This window comes from Lemur catta, chromosome 2, assembly GCF_020740605.2.
Source record: "Lemur catta isolate mLemCat1 chromosome 2, mLemCat1.pri, whole genome shotgun sequence".
Taxonomy (NCBI): Eukaryota; Metazoa; Chordata; class Mammalia; order Primates; family Lemuridae; genus Lemur; species Lemur catta.
Window position 1 is genome coordinate 59071640 of NC_059129.1, and position 16513 is coordinate 59088152.

The 16513-nt window shown below is 38.4% G+C and overlaps 1 protein-coding gene across 1 annotated transcript in view; it reads right to left on the minus strand.

Annotated features, from left to right (window-relative positions):
• Nucleotides 1-2076: 2076 nt before the first annotated feature.
• The window catches only part of PKHD1 (PKHD1 ciliary IPT domain containing fibrocystin/polyductin), a 414564-nt gene continuing 400127 nt past the window's right edge, over nucleotides 2077-16513 (minus strand). The window contains exons 65-67 of the mRNA XM_045543725.1: nucleotides 16211-16372; nucleotides 12748-12870; nucleotides 2077-2682 (exon numbers count right to left, since the gene is read on the minus strand). Coding sequence (XP_045399681.1) covers nucleotides 2186-2682; nucleotides 12748-12870; nucleotides 16211-16372 — 782 coding nt within the window. The 3' untranslated portion in view covers nucleotides 2077-2185. The remainder of the gene's footprint in view (nucleotides 2683-12747; nucleotides 12871-16210; nucleotides 16373-16513) is intronic.

Consider the following 16513-nt stretch of genomic DNA (forward strand, 5'->3'; position numbering starts at 1 on the left):
CCAGCAATCCCATTATTGGGCATCTACCCAAAGGAACAAAAGTCATTCTATAACAAAGACACCTGTACCCGAATGTTTATAGCAGCACAATTCACAATTACAAAAATGTGGAAACAACCCAAATGGCCATCAATCCACGAATGGATTAGTAAACTGTGGTATATGTATACCATGGAGTATTACTCAGCTATAAGAAATAACAGTGATACGACATCTCTTTGGTTCTCCTGGAGAGAGTTGGAACCCATTATAGTAAGTGAAGTATCCAAAGAATGGAAAAACAAGCATCACATGTACTCACCAGAAAATTGGTTTCCCTGATCATCACCTAAATGCACATCGGGGAAGGATACCAATTGGATATCAGACTGAGACGGGGGTGGGGGTGGGGTGGGGGGAGGGGATGGTATATGCCTACATGATGAGTGCGTTGCGCACCATCTGGGGAATGGTCATGCTTGGAGGGGATGGAGGTATGAGAGCAATCTTTTTGAAAACTCTTCTCATTTCTGCTGTCTTTGCTTTTGCAATCTTATGTACTCTTGGAGTATAAGCTCTTCTGGATCCAGAGCCAAGGACACAGTCAAGCTGCTTAAAGTATCCTTCAGTTTGAACAGATAGGAGCCCTGTACAAACAAATATATGATTTAGGTGAAACTGCCTTTACCAAATTTGTCAACATCAGTGTATCCTCTGCTCTGATCTCCATTAGAATCCCTGGCACAGCATGGAGAGGCTGCACATGACATAATCTCTCCTTCTCTTGGTTGGGCAGCTTTATGCATTATCTTCTCCAGAAAGAAGTTCTTTGCTAAAGGAGTTAGTTGGCCACTTGGTTATCTCCAGTCTCCCAATACAGTTTTCTTCTAGATGAAAATTTGACCCAGCTCCTAACAGAGAGAACCACTGAAAGATATAACTGTGGTTCATAGAAAATTTATTTCCCCAAATTTGGTATTTTTGAACATTTGATCTTAACTAAACTCTCAGCAAAGCCTGTGAGAATATCAATTTTCACGTGTAAATACTGATGAGGTGCAAACTTGATATGCTCACACTACTGTGGGCTCCCAATAATGATTGGATTTAAATCACGAAATAAAATCCACTTGCAAAAACTGGGAAGCTGCCTTGTGGTTAGAAGGTAAGCTTTGACAGATTAGGCAGCAGGGTGTTCTCCTGTCCTCCAAATGTCCTACAGGATAAACATGTTTTTCTGTAATGCAGCAGAATTAACTATAGCTGACGAGACCTTTTCATGATCCCTTCCATAAAAGAAGCCCAAAGCTGGCCGTGCATGGTGGCTTACACCTGTAATCCTAGCACTTTGGGGGGCCAAGGTAGGAGGATTGCTTGAGGCCAAAAGTTTGAGACCAGCCTGGGCAACATAGCAAGACCTTGTCTCTATAAAAAAATTTGTAAAAAATTAGCATGGTAGTGTGTACCTGTAGTCCCAGCTACTTGGGAGGCTGAGTTGGGAGACTCACTTGAGCCCAGGAGTTTGAGGTTGCAGTGAGCTATGATACGCTACTGCACTTCAGCCTGGGTGACAGATGGAGACTCTGTCTAAAAGCAAAACAAAAGATCCCATTGTGGGCGATCACCCCAGAGGACACTTCGTAATAACTCCTACTGGTATAAGTCAGTATTACACCATTATTAAGTTGGCAAATTCAGGAATATAAACTGGCTTAATTGGGTATCGGACTGAGGTGGGGGGTGGGGGGAGGGGATGGGTGCATACCTACATGATGAGTGCGTTGCGCACCGTCTGGGGAATGGTCACGCTTGAATGTTCTGACTCGGGGGGATGGGGGGTGGGGGGGAGGGGAGGGGTGTATACATACATGATGAGTGCAATGCACACTGTCTGGGGAATGGACATGCTTGAAGTTCTGTCTCGGGGGGATGGGCGGGACATGGGCAATATATATAACCTGAACTTTTGTAACCCCATAATAAGCTGAAATTTTAAAAAAGTGGGAAATTAACAAGTGTTTGATAACCTATTCTTTGCCTGGCATTAGACTAGGATCAGTGATAGATATAAAAGATATATCAGACACTCTTAGTCTACAAGCATTTATACGACTGTCTTCCATTTTAAAGCTGAAAAAAGAGATTCAGAATCCACACTCTGCCTGCTTAGTTGTCCCAGCAGGTCAGGTCTCACCTTCCCTACTTCTTATCCAGAAATAGTTTGAACATTCTGCCTTTCAGCCCAAAGGTCCACACCAGTCCCTGAACCCAGCTGCTCCTGCATAGTTCCTGGGTGTACTGACTGAAGGCAGAATGCCTCAGTGCCCCCACAGGTGGCCTTCTTCTCTTGGGAGAGCCCCAAGCTGCCACTTTCCTCGCTCAGCTGACTCTGCCCCGGCAACTTCTGCCTCTCTTGTCTGAGGTCTGGGCACAGCAGCAGCAGCTGACCGTGGCCTGCCAGCTGGTATCGAAGCAACTGCTCTCGGGCGTCCTTCCAGTTCCCAGTCCCCTGCAGGTACGTCTGCCGAGCAGGAGAGCCCGGAGCACAGGTGTGCCCATGGGACGTGGAGCCAGTAATAGTGGGAGCAGGCACAGCAGCCTCTTCCGGGACGGCGTGGCGGCTAACCTTCCTTCTGCACACTCCGTTCCGTGACTGGTGGGGGAGCTGGCTCCTCTTGCCCGGCGTGACCGTCATCCTCACACCTGTGAAGAAAAGAAGCAGGGGTAACACTCCATGGTATACATATACCACATTTGACTAATCCACTCATGTATTGATGGGCATTTGGGTTGTTTCCACATCTTTGCAATATGTATACCATGGAGTACTACTCAGCTATAAGAAATAACGGTGATATAGAATCTCTTATGTTCTCCTGGAAAGAGTTGGAACCCATTCTACTAAGTGAAGTATCCCAAGAATGGAAAAATAAGCACCACATGACTCACCAGCAAATTGGTTTCCCTGATCATCACCTAAGTGCACATTCAGGAATTACACCAATTGGGTGTCGGGCAGATGTGGGGGGTGGGGGGAGGGGATGGGTGCATACCTGCATAATGAGTGCGATGCGCACTGTCTGGGGAATGGACACGCTTGAAGCTCTGACTGGGGGGAGGCGGGGATGGGCAATATACATAACCTAAACTTTTGTACCCCCATAATAAGCTGAAATAAAAAAAAAAGAAAGAAAAGAAGCAGGGGAAGAATATGGATTTCGTTCTCAATCAGCTGATCACACATTTTGCATTCTTGACAAGATATAGTCAAATAATTAAAGATTGAATAATATCAGCTTAGCGATTTCCAAATGTCTTTGGATATGTATTTTTCCTTTAAAAAGCACTAAAAAAAATCTTATGTCCAATTTGTAAGTAATACTAAATATCTAATAAAAGTTTGATAATACTGCTTTATAGAAAAGCACTTTTATAACATTGATAAGCCAACAAGGATTTTCCATTATAAGCACAAGGCTAAAACATGAAAACCAGACCACCTTCAGGCCTCACCAGTGGGCCAGCTCACACCTATATTAAGAAATGTGAACTCTGAAAACCATTCTTATTTAATACTTTGGCTTTTATGCCAAATGCACAATGTAAATATCTTTGATTTTATAAAAACATGGATATAACATGTAAAGATAATATAAATATATGAATAAATATCCACATGAGTGGTACATATATAATTATATAATAGTAGAAAGACAAAAGGCACATTGGACTCAAGTTGCAAAATTAGGGTTCAAGTTCCCTTTTTCCTGCTAGCTGGCTTTGTGAATTTTGTCCTGTCAGCCTCTTTCTGGTTTCAGTTGTATAATTTTATTTTATTCTCAGTTGTTACTTAACAATTTACTAAAATGTATCCATGTTAGCAATCTTGTTTTAATTGTTTTCTTTTCTTGGCATTTCATCTGTATTCTATTTTTTCTATTAAACAGAATTAAAAATAAACTCAAAGGAATACAACACGGGTGACGCAATGATCTAGATACCACACAATATTGTGTAGGTAAAGACAGCAATGAGGAAGTAAGAAGTATGTTCGGTTGGACACATGCATGAGAGGGTATCATGTATACAGAAGTCATCTTTCATGTGCCTTACAGCAAAAGAAAAGGTTGAAACCTGTCCTAAACCCCTGGGGCATAGGTAGAATTACTGTCCCTGCTTTTCTCACATCTCACCACCAAATTCATTAACCACCTTTTATATACAATGTAGATGCTAATTTATTAACTTGCGTATTGTGCTTTTCTCCCAGTTTATTGAAAGTTGTCTTGGTTTGTGTTAAGAGACAGTAATCAGGTTGATATCAAACCACAAGAGACAGTATTGGGGTACAAAATACCAATTTCCTACTTCAATTTAATCTAACAATGGATGGAAAATGAGGTGAGGATGAGAGAAGGTAATAACATAAATATATGTAAAATGCTTTTGATTTGGAGCAGCAAAATGAGATAGGGTAATCATGTTGTTCATACTGTTTCCATGAGGCGTCGATGAATATTATGATAAACCCTTGTTATTCACGTCTTCTCTCTCCCTTTCCAGTGCTTTTGCTTGGCATGTGGGATGATTCTCTGGCTTAGGGCTATGAGAACTTTCAGGTTACTTAGCTGTCCTATGGGATCTGCAACTCCTTCCAGAAGTGTTTCTTGACAGCTCAAACTACATTGATTTATGCCTCAGTACTTGTTGACTGGAGTTTCTCTTTTGACCTGTGCAGCTGCTTCTATTATTGGTCACCTTCCCTTGTGTGACAGTCTCATCTTCCTCCTAGGACTTTGAGTTCCTTCAGGGAAGGAATTTTTTTGTGCCATCAACCTTGTCCCCTCATTATGTCCAGTCCTATGCCAAGCACTGAGCTTGATATCATCTCCATAATTACTGCTCCCACCAGGAGGAAAAGACATAGTTTATCACGATCAGCAAATAACCAAAGAACAAGAATAATAAATTGTCAGGTAGAAGCAAACTTTAAAAAGGTAAAAAAGGCTTTGAATTTTAATCCCTTGGTAAAACCAATAGCACTTCATACAAGAGGAATCAAACACGGCGAGTCACCTATTTTCAATCCATTGAAGATATTGTTATCCTGTTTTTGAGAGACCTTCCTTGGAAATCTTTTCCCCCTTGTTCTTCGAGTCTGCATCTATTCATAAAAGACTAACACAAGCGTAGCTTGCCTTTGCAGACCCAAAAACATTTAAAAATCTCCCATGAATTATTTACATGGCAGCTCCAATCAGCAACATACCTGACAGACTCCCCAGCTGAAATGAAAGTTCCCTGTGTAAAGGTGCCCAGGGAGGCCGGCCGCCTCCCACTGTGAGGTTATAGACAGAACTAAGTCAGCACACATTATATGTCAGCGCCGACATCAGAAGGAATCAAATCCTTTGATCTCGGACCTCCACAGGAAGCTTAGATCTCAGACAAATTAGATAAAAAATGAATTTATAGCAGATATGTGTCCTAAGGCATTCAGCTGAATGTTTTGGGTTTTAGGGAAGGAAGGATAGTGAGTTTCAAAACATGAATTGGCATGCCTCCTCTCCACCTCCGCCTTGGTGATGAGTCCCCATTAAAATGGAAAGATGGGATTGTAAATCGTCCCTCCATGTCTGTTAGAGTCCCACTGGTAGATCTGATCAAGTGTTAGAAAAAATGGGATAAAATATGGGGAACATATGTACCTTCTCTACAGAAAGGAGAACTCATTGGTTTGGGGTCTCTCTAGGTCCACACACAGTTATATCTTCCGGAGCTATCTTTAACCTCTTTTGACTTCCAAAACTTTCTTGAGCAGCAAATATATGCTGTGCCAGTGATTTTAAAAATTTGTGTGGGTACTAGTCACTGGCTTCTTTTGCAATGAGAACATTAAGAATGAATTTCCCCTCTCCTCCTACCTCCCCCTACCCTGTTCAGATTTTCCCAGCTCAGTTCACGTGCAGCATCCAGCAGTCGGGTTACCTGGAATCAGTACAGAGGCCTTATATAACTGCCTGGACCTTTGAACCTAAACAAGGTACTAAGTAGAGAGATGTACAACTGATCAGCCAACAGAAAGAATGTATGCCACCTTGGTTCCTCATTTGTCAATAAAGGCAATAGTCTTGCTCATATATTGGAGAATGTAGATGCAATAATTAACAAATACTGTTGCCTACCTCCTGTCCAGATTACTTTGTTCCTTTAAGTAAGAAATTATTCTTTATTTTTAATAAACAATATATGACAAATTAGGAGGTATAAAAATAAGAAAATGATAAAAAGAAGGAAAAATGCCTTTAGTCTCACATTATATCATAGGCAATCTCCATTTTATTATTTCTGTGATACTCTAGCAATGGATATGTTTTAGTAAACCTAATTTAATTCATTAACCCATCTGGAACTTACCTTGATGTATCTTTCAAAATGTAAATGTAAATTGATAAATGTTCTAAATAGCCAAATTTACTAGCCCCATTTATAGACTGTTTTCCTTTATTTTTACTTTTATTTCCTCTTTTATCAATATATTACACTTCCATATCTAATATCTATATCTATACCTATACATATATAATATCCATATCTATCTAACTGTGACTATTTCCGCTAATGTGCCTATATATTCTTGTAACAGGATGGCATTGTCTTAAGAATAGTAACATAAATATTTCTCTGGTAGAGCTACACATTTCCACTAGCATAAAATCTATTTCTCTTAGAAAATTGGCTTTATATCATTGCTCTGTATTTTCTGATGGACTTTAGAATCATCTTATGCTACTCAATACTGTAAAAAGTGATTGGAATTGCATTAAACCCATTCATTTGGGAATAACTGATGTCTTTGCAATATTAGTCAATCTAATTAAAAACATGTTGTAATTCCCTATGTATTCAAGTCTTCTTTTTAGACTATTTAATGAAATATAGTTTATTTTTTAAATACATCTGACATGCCTCTTGTTAAGACTTTCCAAGACAGCATATTCTTTGGTTACTATTGTATATTTCATTATATTTTCTAACTATTTACCATTAATTTATATAATATTATTTAGATTGACATTATATTTAAGGAAGTTACTCAAGTTATTTAAAGATTATAGCAGTTAATAGTTGAATCTTTTAAGTTATCCTTAAAAAATTATATCATCTGCAAAACATCTCCAACATTGTTCTCTTAATTTTGTTTTATATCTGGCTGTGTTTCTTAGGATTTCAAAATATATGTTATACAATTATGGCAAGCATAAGTATGGTTTTGTCTTCATTTGAATATCAATTCCTCTAATATTCCATTGTTAAATGTGATATTGGATCTTGTTTAAAAATAGCATGGGAATACTTCATGTTATTTAGTAGACATGCTCTTATTCCTGATTATTTTTTAAAGTTTTCTTATGGAATAAATACTGTATGTTATTCATATGGTATTTTTCATGTATGTTCATAGTATTATTCATGTTTTTAAAGTAGGAAATGGTCATATATTGTTTCTTATATATTATGGACATGTTATTTATTAAAAATTTCCAAACTATTTCCTATGGTTTTACTTTGCTGGGAACTTGAGATAATTTCTGGTCCTCAGCTGTTTTGCTCTTCCCTGCTTCCAGACAACTTAAGGCCATCCCTCCCCACCCTTCCTATAATTCTTATAGATTTGTACTTACAAAAGGTAAATTGATAGTCCTTTTATTTTATATTCATAAAACACACCATATGTAATCAATAGGTCTCTAAAGTGGTAGAGATATGTTGATGTTCATAGTCACATATGTGTAATAGGCCAAATAGCCAGACTCTTTTACATTTCAGTTTTCCACTCCCAACATTGGGTGCATAGATCCCACACAAAAAGCAATGTGAACAGTGGCCAAAGATCAGTGCACGACTTGGAGAAGGCAGCACTGAGGTCTGCAGTAGTGGCTGTCTGCAAAGACAAAGGCGGTGGCACGGAGACTGGAAGGGAAGCTAAAACAGCCAGCAGGAAGCATTGCCTGGAATCAAGAAGTTACATTTTGCCCATCGTTAGGACACAAAAGATGTGCACTCATTATCCTGTTAATTTTGTGAATCTGGACAAACTTTCTGTATCTTTTTTGGAAGAAGTAAGGGATCTATTTTTTCAGAAGTTGTAAGAACTCTAGGAAGTCTGGGGTCTCTGGAAAGAGGGAATGAAAAAAAAGGAGACTTATTTCATCCTTGTCTTCATCATTCATTCAAGAATCATTATCAGGGCTCTAATATCCTACATCCTTATGGTAAAAGTGCTGCTGGGATTGTAAAAGACACAGAATTGATACCAAAGATCTGAATACGATGAGCATAAATAATTATATTATGTATAAAAGATATTAAGTGAACAAGAGGAGAGTGTTACAAAAGTTGAGAGAAGAGAACTACTACTTCTAGATCATTTGTAAAAGAGAATAAGTATTTGATCTGGATCAGAATGAACGGGGGACTTTGGATACGTGGGTACACTAGAGAAGGACATTTAGTTATGGGGAGGCCTATGTTGTACCTGGGGAATACTTTCCCACGGGGAAAAGAGATATGGAGTGGAGTAGACACTGTAAGGAGTGTATTAAATGAGATTTAATTGAAGATATATCTGTGAAATGGAACGTAGAGGGGGAGAGAGAAAAAGTAGAGGTAGAATGGATAAAACTTGCCAAGCAAGAGGACAGGGTGGTAAAGAGAGAACTAAGAGTTAGAGATAACTCTGAGGTGTCTAGACTGGAAGATTTGGGGGCTATTATCTAGTTTAGAGGAACAAAAAAAAAAAAACAATTGAAAAAGAGCTCTGCAAAATTGAGCTTTGACAGGGCAAAGTAGGACTCCTTTCCTGGCATTTCTATGAACCTAAGTTTGTGCAAACGGGACAACCAAGCCCTTAGCAAATGGAATTTGAAAACGGTGTGATATGATTTAGGAGTTAGCGGGGCTAAACGTGTCACTTAAGACAATGATATTCTTTCTCTCCTTTAGCATTGTCTCCCACATTTAAATTCTTAAATACACATTGTTTGTTGTGATTGCTTTACACTTAATTGCTTTTTGCCTGGAATTGTTCTCTAATTTTCTTCAAAATATAATTCTTATGTCCCAACCATATTGAAAATCCATGAAGGACAGGGGACCAGATATCAGCTCTCTGTAACTATACAGAGAGAACCTTATGATGTCCTAAATAAACATCAGGAGATAAATAAGTACTTATTTAATATTTGTTGGGAGATAAAATCTAATTGCATTCATTAAGTCATTCCAGCAGGCTCTCACTTAATCGTTACAAAGATGAGTAATAGCTTCTGCCAGGGTTTCTCGTCCTTGGCATTACTGACACTTCGAGCCAGCTAATCTTTGCTGCGGGAGGAAGCCCTGTGCATTGTAAGATGTTTACAGCATCTCTGATCTCTGCTCACTAGATGACAGTACTACTTCCTCCCCCTCTCCCAAGCTGTGGAAACACAAATGTCTCCAGACACTGCAAATGTCTTCTGGAAGTAATGTGGTCAACTGTCCCAGATTATCTGGGACTGGGGGAATTCCTGGGATGCAGCACTTTCAGTTTTAAAACTGAGACAGTTCTAGGAAAACTAGGATGAGTTAGTCACCCAACCTGGGAGGCAAAATCGTTCTGGTTGAGAACCACTGGCCTGTGGGAACAGAAAGTCATCTATACAATGAATTCCAAAGACCGTAAGCGCTAACACGGAAGCAGACTTTCAATATGCTTTGAACCCAATAAGGAACATGCTCATTTTGATTGAGGAGGGAGGGACTGCAGAAAGCTTTTTTTTTAAAGAAAAGTTTTTAGTGGACACATAATAATTGTACATATTTATGAGACACAAAGTAATAGTTTGTACATGTATACAATGTGTAATGATCAAACCCAGGTAATGAACACATCCATTTCCTCGAATATTTATCATTTCTTTGTGTTGTGAACATTCTTAAGAAAAATGCACCCCAGTGAGTGCTTAAAGCTTGAGCAGGGTTTTCAAAAATTTTTTTTATTTTTATAGTTTTACGGGTACATGTACAGTTTTGTTACATGGATATATTTCGTGGGGGTGAAGTCTGGACTTTTACTTTACCCGTCACCTGAATAGTATACATGGTACCCAACAGGTAATTTTTCATCCCTCATCCTCTACCCGCCCTCCCCCTTTCGCAGTCTCCAATGTATATAAGAATGAAATAACGTCCTTTGAGCAGGTTTTAGCAGGTGAACACAAAATAATCCAACTGGAGGAAACTGTGCAAGTAAATGAGCAGGAAGATGTTGGACAAGTCCCAGGGTGAGTGAGTTAGTGTGGTGAGTGTAAGCAGAGGCTGCAACCTAAAATAAGGATAAAACCCAAAATAAGGTTTGAAAGATTGAATAGAGTCAAGTCTTAGAGGGCTGTGAGTTTTAAATAGCAATTAAAAAACCCCAACAATAACACAATATGCAAGGAATTTTTTCTGCACTCTTTACTGATATTAACTCACTTAATCTGTATGACAGCCGTAAGTGTGGACAGTATTATTCTGGTCGTTTTACCAGTGAGGAAACTAAAAGGCACTGAGAGGTTAGGTGTCTTGCTTGAGGCCACAAAATCAGTCAATAGGGGAGTTAGATTTAAAACAGGCCTCACTCCTGAGTTCCACACTGTCACATTCTCCTGCCTCTCCAACTGAAAACAGGAATTCATTTAATCTTATGAACAGCAGAGTGACATGAGCAGACTCAGATTTTAAAAGTTGGCTTAGATGGCTGTATATGTCAAAAACTCTGGCAATAGGAAAACAGAAGGGATATATGTTTTATTCCCTCTTCCCCCATCACGGCTCTCTAGCACCCTTACCGCACCCATGCAATTTTTGGTAAAAGGTGGTGAATTTGCAATTTAAATCTGCTACTAATACTCAGTTCCATCAGATCAGTAATCGTAAGTGCTATGGCAGTGCTTAGTGAAGGCACAGTGCTGAGGAGGGGGACAGCCAATCACTTTATCATCAAATGTTGAAAGTTTAAAAACACTGAGGAATAGGGGAAACTAAAATGCCACAGAAATAATGGAATAAGAACAAATTTTTTTAAAGCTAGCAATAATTAGGTGTTTCGTAACTGGTAATAATTTCAGAAACAAATTCAAGAGATGTCTCATTATTTGCCTTCGAAATGATGCTCTTAAGATTTGGAAAAAGCTTGGAAGATAAGGAAACAGATCCACTATGATTCCCAGGGGGGGATTCGGATAACACATCTTTTTATTTTTAACTTGGGTGTCCTAATAAAACGGCCTCTTTGATGCTCCTATCTCTTCAATCTAAACTCTTCCACAGGAGCTCTGTCCCTTGTCTCATTCCTGATAATTTATTAATAAGCCACTACATAAAAAATGTTCCTTAATAAAACACCCAGGCCTCGTGGACTGCTTAATGTAGTTAATTTAAGTGGGGCAACTGAGATTCATGCAGACGGCCATATTAGATTAGGGCAGAGATTAGCATTGCTCCTGCCCTTCACTGAACAATGCAGCTCAATATGAAGCGCTAAATGCAGGCGGCAGTTGTCAAACACCTGCCCTGAGTTTACATGAAATAATATAGACAAGAATCTTCTAGAAACCAAAATTAAAATGGCCTTAGATGGAATCTAGAGAGAATTCCCGCACCCTTCTCTGTCTCCATTTTTTCTGCCACCACCACCCCACCTTTTGGTGCAGGTCCAGGAGCTGGAGTATGGCTACCTAATGTGTTGGGAAAATGTTTTTTTTTTTTAATTTTTAAAAAATCTTTATTTCTTCCATGAGAAAAAAATACAAACAGGCAAACAAACTGATACACACATGTGCACACACACACATGAACACACACATACATACAAGAGCTCATTCAAATACTTAGAGGCAGAACGACATTGACTGCTATTTTTTGGTTAAACATACACTCAGAACCAGTAGCATTGGTATTCCTTTTCAAACAGAAAATATGATCATTGATTCTTAGAATAAAATAGAAATAGTCTTCTCTTTAGAGCATATGTTGTAAAATGTTGCAGACCTGTGGAAATTATATCAATATTTTTCATGTATCATATCCATACTTGGCAAAGCATCTATTCTTCCTACCTTTGGCAGTCTTAGCAGGACCAGGGCAAAGCACTGGTCCCAGGCAAATGCTTATCTTTTCCCTGCTTGGCTCTAATTCTAATGGCAATTTAACAATATAACAAGTAAAATCGTCTGGCATAATCTACCATGCAGGCAAATAATACGTTTTGCTAAAAGTACAACTAAACAACAAAGCAGAGCTTAACAAAGCTGACTCTTTTTTTTGAGGGTTCTCTGCTCAATCTAATTTGCATAGTTGGTATTTGGCAACTACACTCTCTTCTTTCCCAATTCAATAATGTTGCCAAATTGGCAGCTTTGCAATAGCTAAGGGAAAGATTATATGCCTATATTCTGGTTTCCCGTTTTTCTCTATGTAACAAACTCAAATGTTAAACCAATAATCTTCTACTAAGAAAAAATATATAAACGTCAATTCAAATAATTGGTTAATAGCTGAGTGAATCAGCTGGACCCATGTATTCCTGTGCTGGGGTATAATTTCCTTGAGAAAAAATAACAAAGACTGAAGAAGGAGCTATAAACTAAATTGCTTCAGGAACTGACAGGCAGGGGGAGAGGGAGGCTCATTTCACCCACAGTGGGTCTCTCCTGTGGGAATCACCCCAGCAGCCCAGCTTACCTTCTCCCACCACAGCCTCTTCCTTTTCAGTCCCTGCTCGTGATCCTCCGCATTTGGATGAGGTGTGGACATGATCCTTTTGACCATTAGTCTGGGATTCAGAAATCTCTTCAGGTTTTGTTTCTGTTTTAATGGGAACAAAAGAGATTTCTGTTTGCATTTGTAAGTTACATTTTCATTTGTAAGTGGGCCCTAAGTGTTAAGGTGTTTTCTTGTATGTCCCTCCCCCATAACTGGACATACATGCGGTAGAATGCACACACTATATTCAGGGTTTAAGAAATAATGACATGAAATCCCATATACCTTTCACCAACTTTATGGTATAAAACTGTACTAAATACAGCAGCAACCGAATGTGGCTATTGGATACTTGAAATGTGACTAGTTCCAATTGCCATGTGGTGTACACACCCGATTTTGAAAAAATGTAAAATATCTAATGTTTTTATACTCATTACATATTAAAGTAGTATTTTTGATATATTGGGTTAAATAGCTACTAGGATATTATGTATATACTTTGCATTTGTGGCTCATGTTGGACAGAGCTGATGAGTAACAGAATTCTACTATTAATAATACTTTTTTTAACCTTTTCTTTTGAAATAATTATTTATTCACAAGAAGCTGCCAAGAAATCGTACCTTCACCCAGCCTCCTCCATTGTTAATAACCTATGGTATGGTATCAAAATGTGGAAATTGAAATTGGTACAATTCGGGCCAGGCACAGTGGCTCACGTCTGTAATCCTAGCACTCTGGGAGGCCGAGGCAGGTGGATCGTTCGAGCTCAGGAGTTCGAGACCAGCCTGAGCAAAAGTGAGACCCCGTCTCTACTAAAAAAAAAAAAAAAAAAATAGAAAGAAATTATATGCACAACTAAAAAAATATATATAAAAAATTAGCCAGGCATGGTGGTGCATGCCTGTAGTTCCAGCTACTCGGGAGGCTGAGGCAGGAGGCTTGCTTGAGCCCAGGAGTTTGAGGTTGCTATGAGCTAGGCTGATGCCACAGCACTCTAGCCTGGGCAACAGAGTGAGACTCTGTCTCAAAAAAAAAAAAAAGAAAAGAAAAGAAATTGGTACAATTTATAAAATTCAAGCAGATGTGTGATCCTGATTGAAAACTTTGTATCTTCAGCCTACCCCTAGCTGAAGAGATACTTCATCTTCTATTAATTTATTTAATAACTGTATAATCAAAAATATTTTTACATTCTTCATGCCAGGTACTGTTCTAGACACTGGGAAGACGATGGTGAGTAAGAAAGATCTGGTCCTTGCCCTCATACAGCTTTTATTCTGGTTTGAATGGTAGAGGATAAACAAATAAATTTATAATATAATGCGAAGTAATGACATGCCATGGCATGGGAAGAAGGTAGTTATGGGGGAGGAAGTAGATATTTTTGCATAGGTGTGATCAGGGAGGATATACCCTGAGATAAAACCACAGTAAAACAAAACAAAACAAAAGATCAATAACATGAGGTGGAAAAAAGCCAGTTTCACTTAAGAATGTCTTTGTTGGTGTAGTAAAAAGAATTAATTTTATTAAAAATGTGTATGATGATTTTCTCAAGTAAAAGCAATTTTGCAATTGAGTTTTGAGCTGAACTACATGCTTTTTTCAAGGAACAACATTTTTACTTGAAAGAACTTGGAAGAATGATTGAGAGATAAATTGTGGTTACTCATACTTGGTTATTTGGCAAATTTTCTTTTTTAAAATGAATGAAGTGAGCTTTTCAAAAAAAGAAACAAATTATATTATTTGTTGCCAGTGATGAAATTCAAGCTTTCATGGGAAACTTTGAATTTTGGAAAACTTTTGTCAATTACCATGAGCTTCACAGATTTCTGATTCTTAAAGATTCATGTTGATATTAACTAATTCTATTCTTTGAATTGTAGAATGAAATATGTCAACATTGAAAACATCTGAATAACTCAGTGAAACAATATTTTCCAAATGGCCAAATACAGAGAAATGTGTCCACTGATATTGAAAGGTTGAAAGAACAAAAAGAGGACACTGAGGTAACAGATACATTAGTAACTGCAGGAAGAAGCTACCTCTAGAGCTGGGGGAGTGAAAGAAAAGAGATGGAGTTAGCCGAGCTTAGGGAGAGGCCCCTGCATGGCTAGCAGGTTTCAGACATAAAATGAATGGTGAGAATTAAATCACATACTTCACAAGGTCATATAAGATCAAAAATTATGAAAAGTCTGCTTATAAACCAGAAGGTACTACACACACACACACACACACACACACACACACACACACACACACAGATAGAACTTTAGATTAAAAACAAACAAAAAAAAGTGCAGTTCAACAAATCACAGGCAACACAAGGCAGAGCCAGGTTGAGATCCCACTCTTCTTGAGCAACACAGGGAGTTTCCTTATAGTTTGTCCAGCTCAGTTCACCAGCACGGGGAGAGAGATGGGGCTAGCACACTAAAGCCTGGTTCAAATACAGAGTGGAGCACCCCTCCCCAAGTATCTCTCAGAAATCCGAGCACAGTGAATGTACTAGTAGTGGCACCATGCTACTCCCTCTTTCCTTTCTTTATTTTGGCATTTTCTCTTTGCCTCTCCTCATTTTGCCTCTTCTTAAATTCACACTTGCTTATAACTTTGGTCTTATAGGATCTTCTAATAACACAAGTGTTTCCTCCGCTCATTTGATGGTCTAGCCTGGGGCATGGGGTCTGGTGGAGGAAGGAATTTTCCAATGCCTAATCTGCTCCCTTCTCTCCTGCACTTGCAGAACAGAGTAGAAAGAGAAAAGCTTCATTTACAAAACTTCTTTCCCTCAGTGACTCCATGTCTCCAGCCATAATAATAATAATAATAATGATAATAATATTCCACTTCTGGGAAATGTTTAGGAACATACTTAATTTCTATGCTTCTAGAGAAAAAAACACAAAGCACTCTCTTTCTTCTTTTGAAGAAGAATAGGATATTTTTCCCTTGATTCCTTAACTCACCTTTTGGAGGGTCACCTGGCAGTGGAGCATAGTGTTTCAGAGAGTGGGATTTGGAGCCAAACTGCCTGGCTTCTTTGTGGTGTGTGACCTTGGGCAAGTGACTTACCTTTTTTGTGCCTCATTCTCTACATGCATAATATATGCATAATATAGGCATAATATTTAGTAGCCACCTTACTGGGTTGTTGTATTAAATAAATTAATTTATCTAAAGTATTTGGAATCTGGTCCATAGTGAGTATTTAATAAATAAGAATTTTTATTATCCTTGCTATTTTTACTTAAGATTAGGTAATCCTTCTCTCTACTATGTCAATTGAACAATTTGGCTTCATGTATTTTTATATGTTGTAGATGCTTATAAAATTTGGCTTTGGGGGAAGAAAACGAATCATTAACATATTATACATGACATTTTTTTTCAAAAATTTTCATTCCAAAAAACAAAAATCATGTACTTCTGTGGCTTTTGCTTTTCTTAAACCAACAGCACACCAGACAGCTCAGAGCCAGCCACGAGACTGCAGAGCACAGGGAAGCAGCCAGGATGATGGTCGACTTCTCCTTTCTAGTCATAGGCAAGACAGCAAATGGCCTGGATCGAGCTGTAAAATTGGCTCCTGTTTAAAAAAAGTTCCAAGAATATATTAATGAGATGCTAATATAATAAAAATCTTGTGAAATAGATATGTTTATAGCAGTACCTGGCACATAGTAGGTGTTCAATATTTATTGATTGAATTTAATGATTAAATAAATGA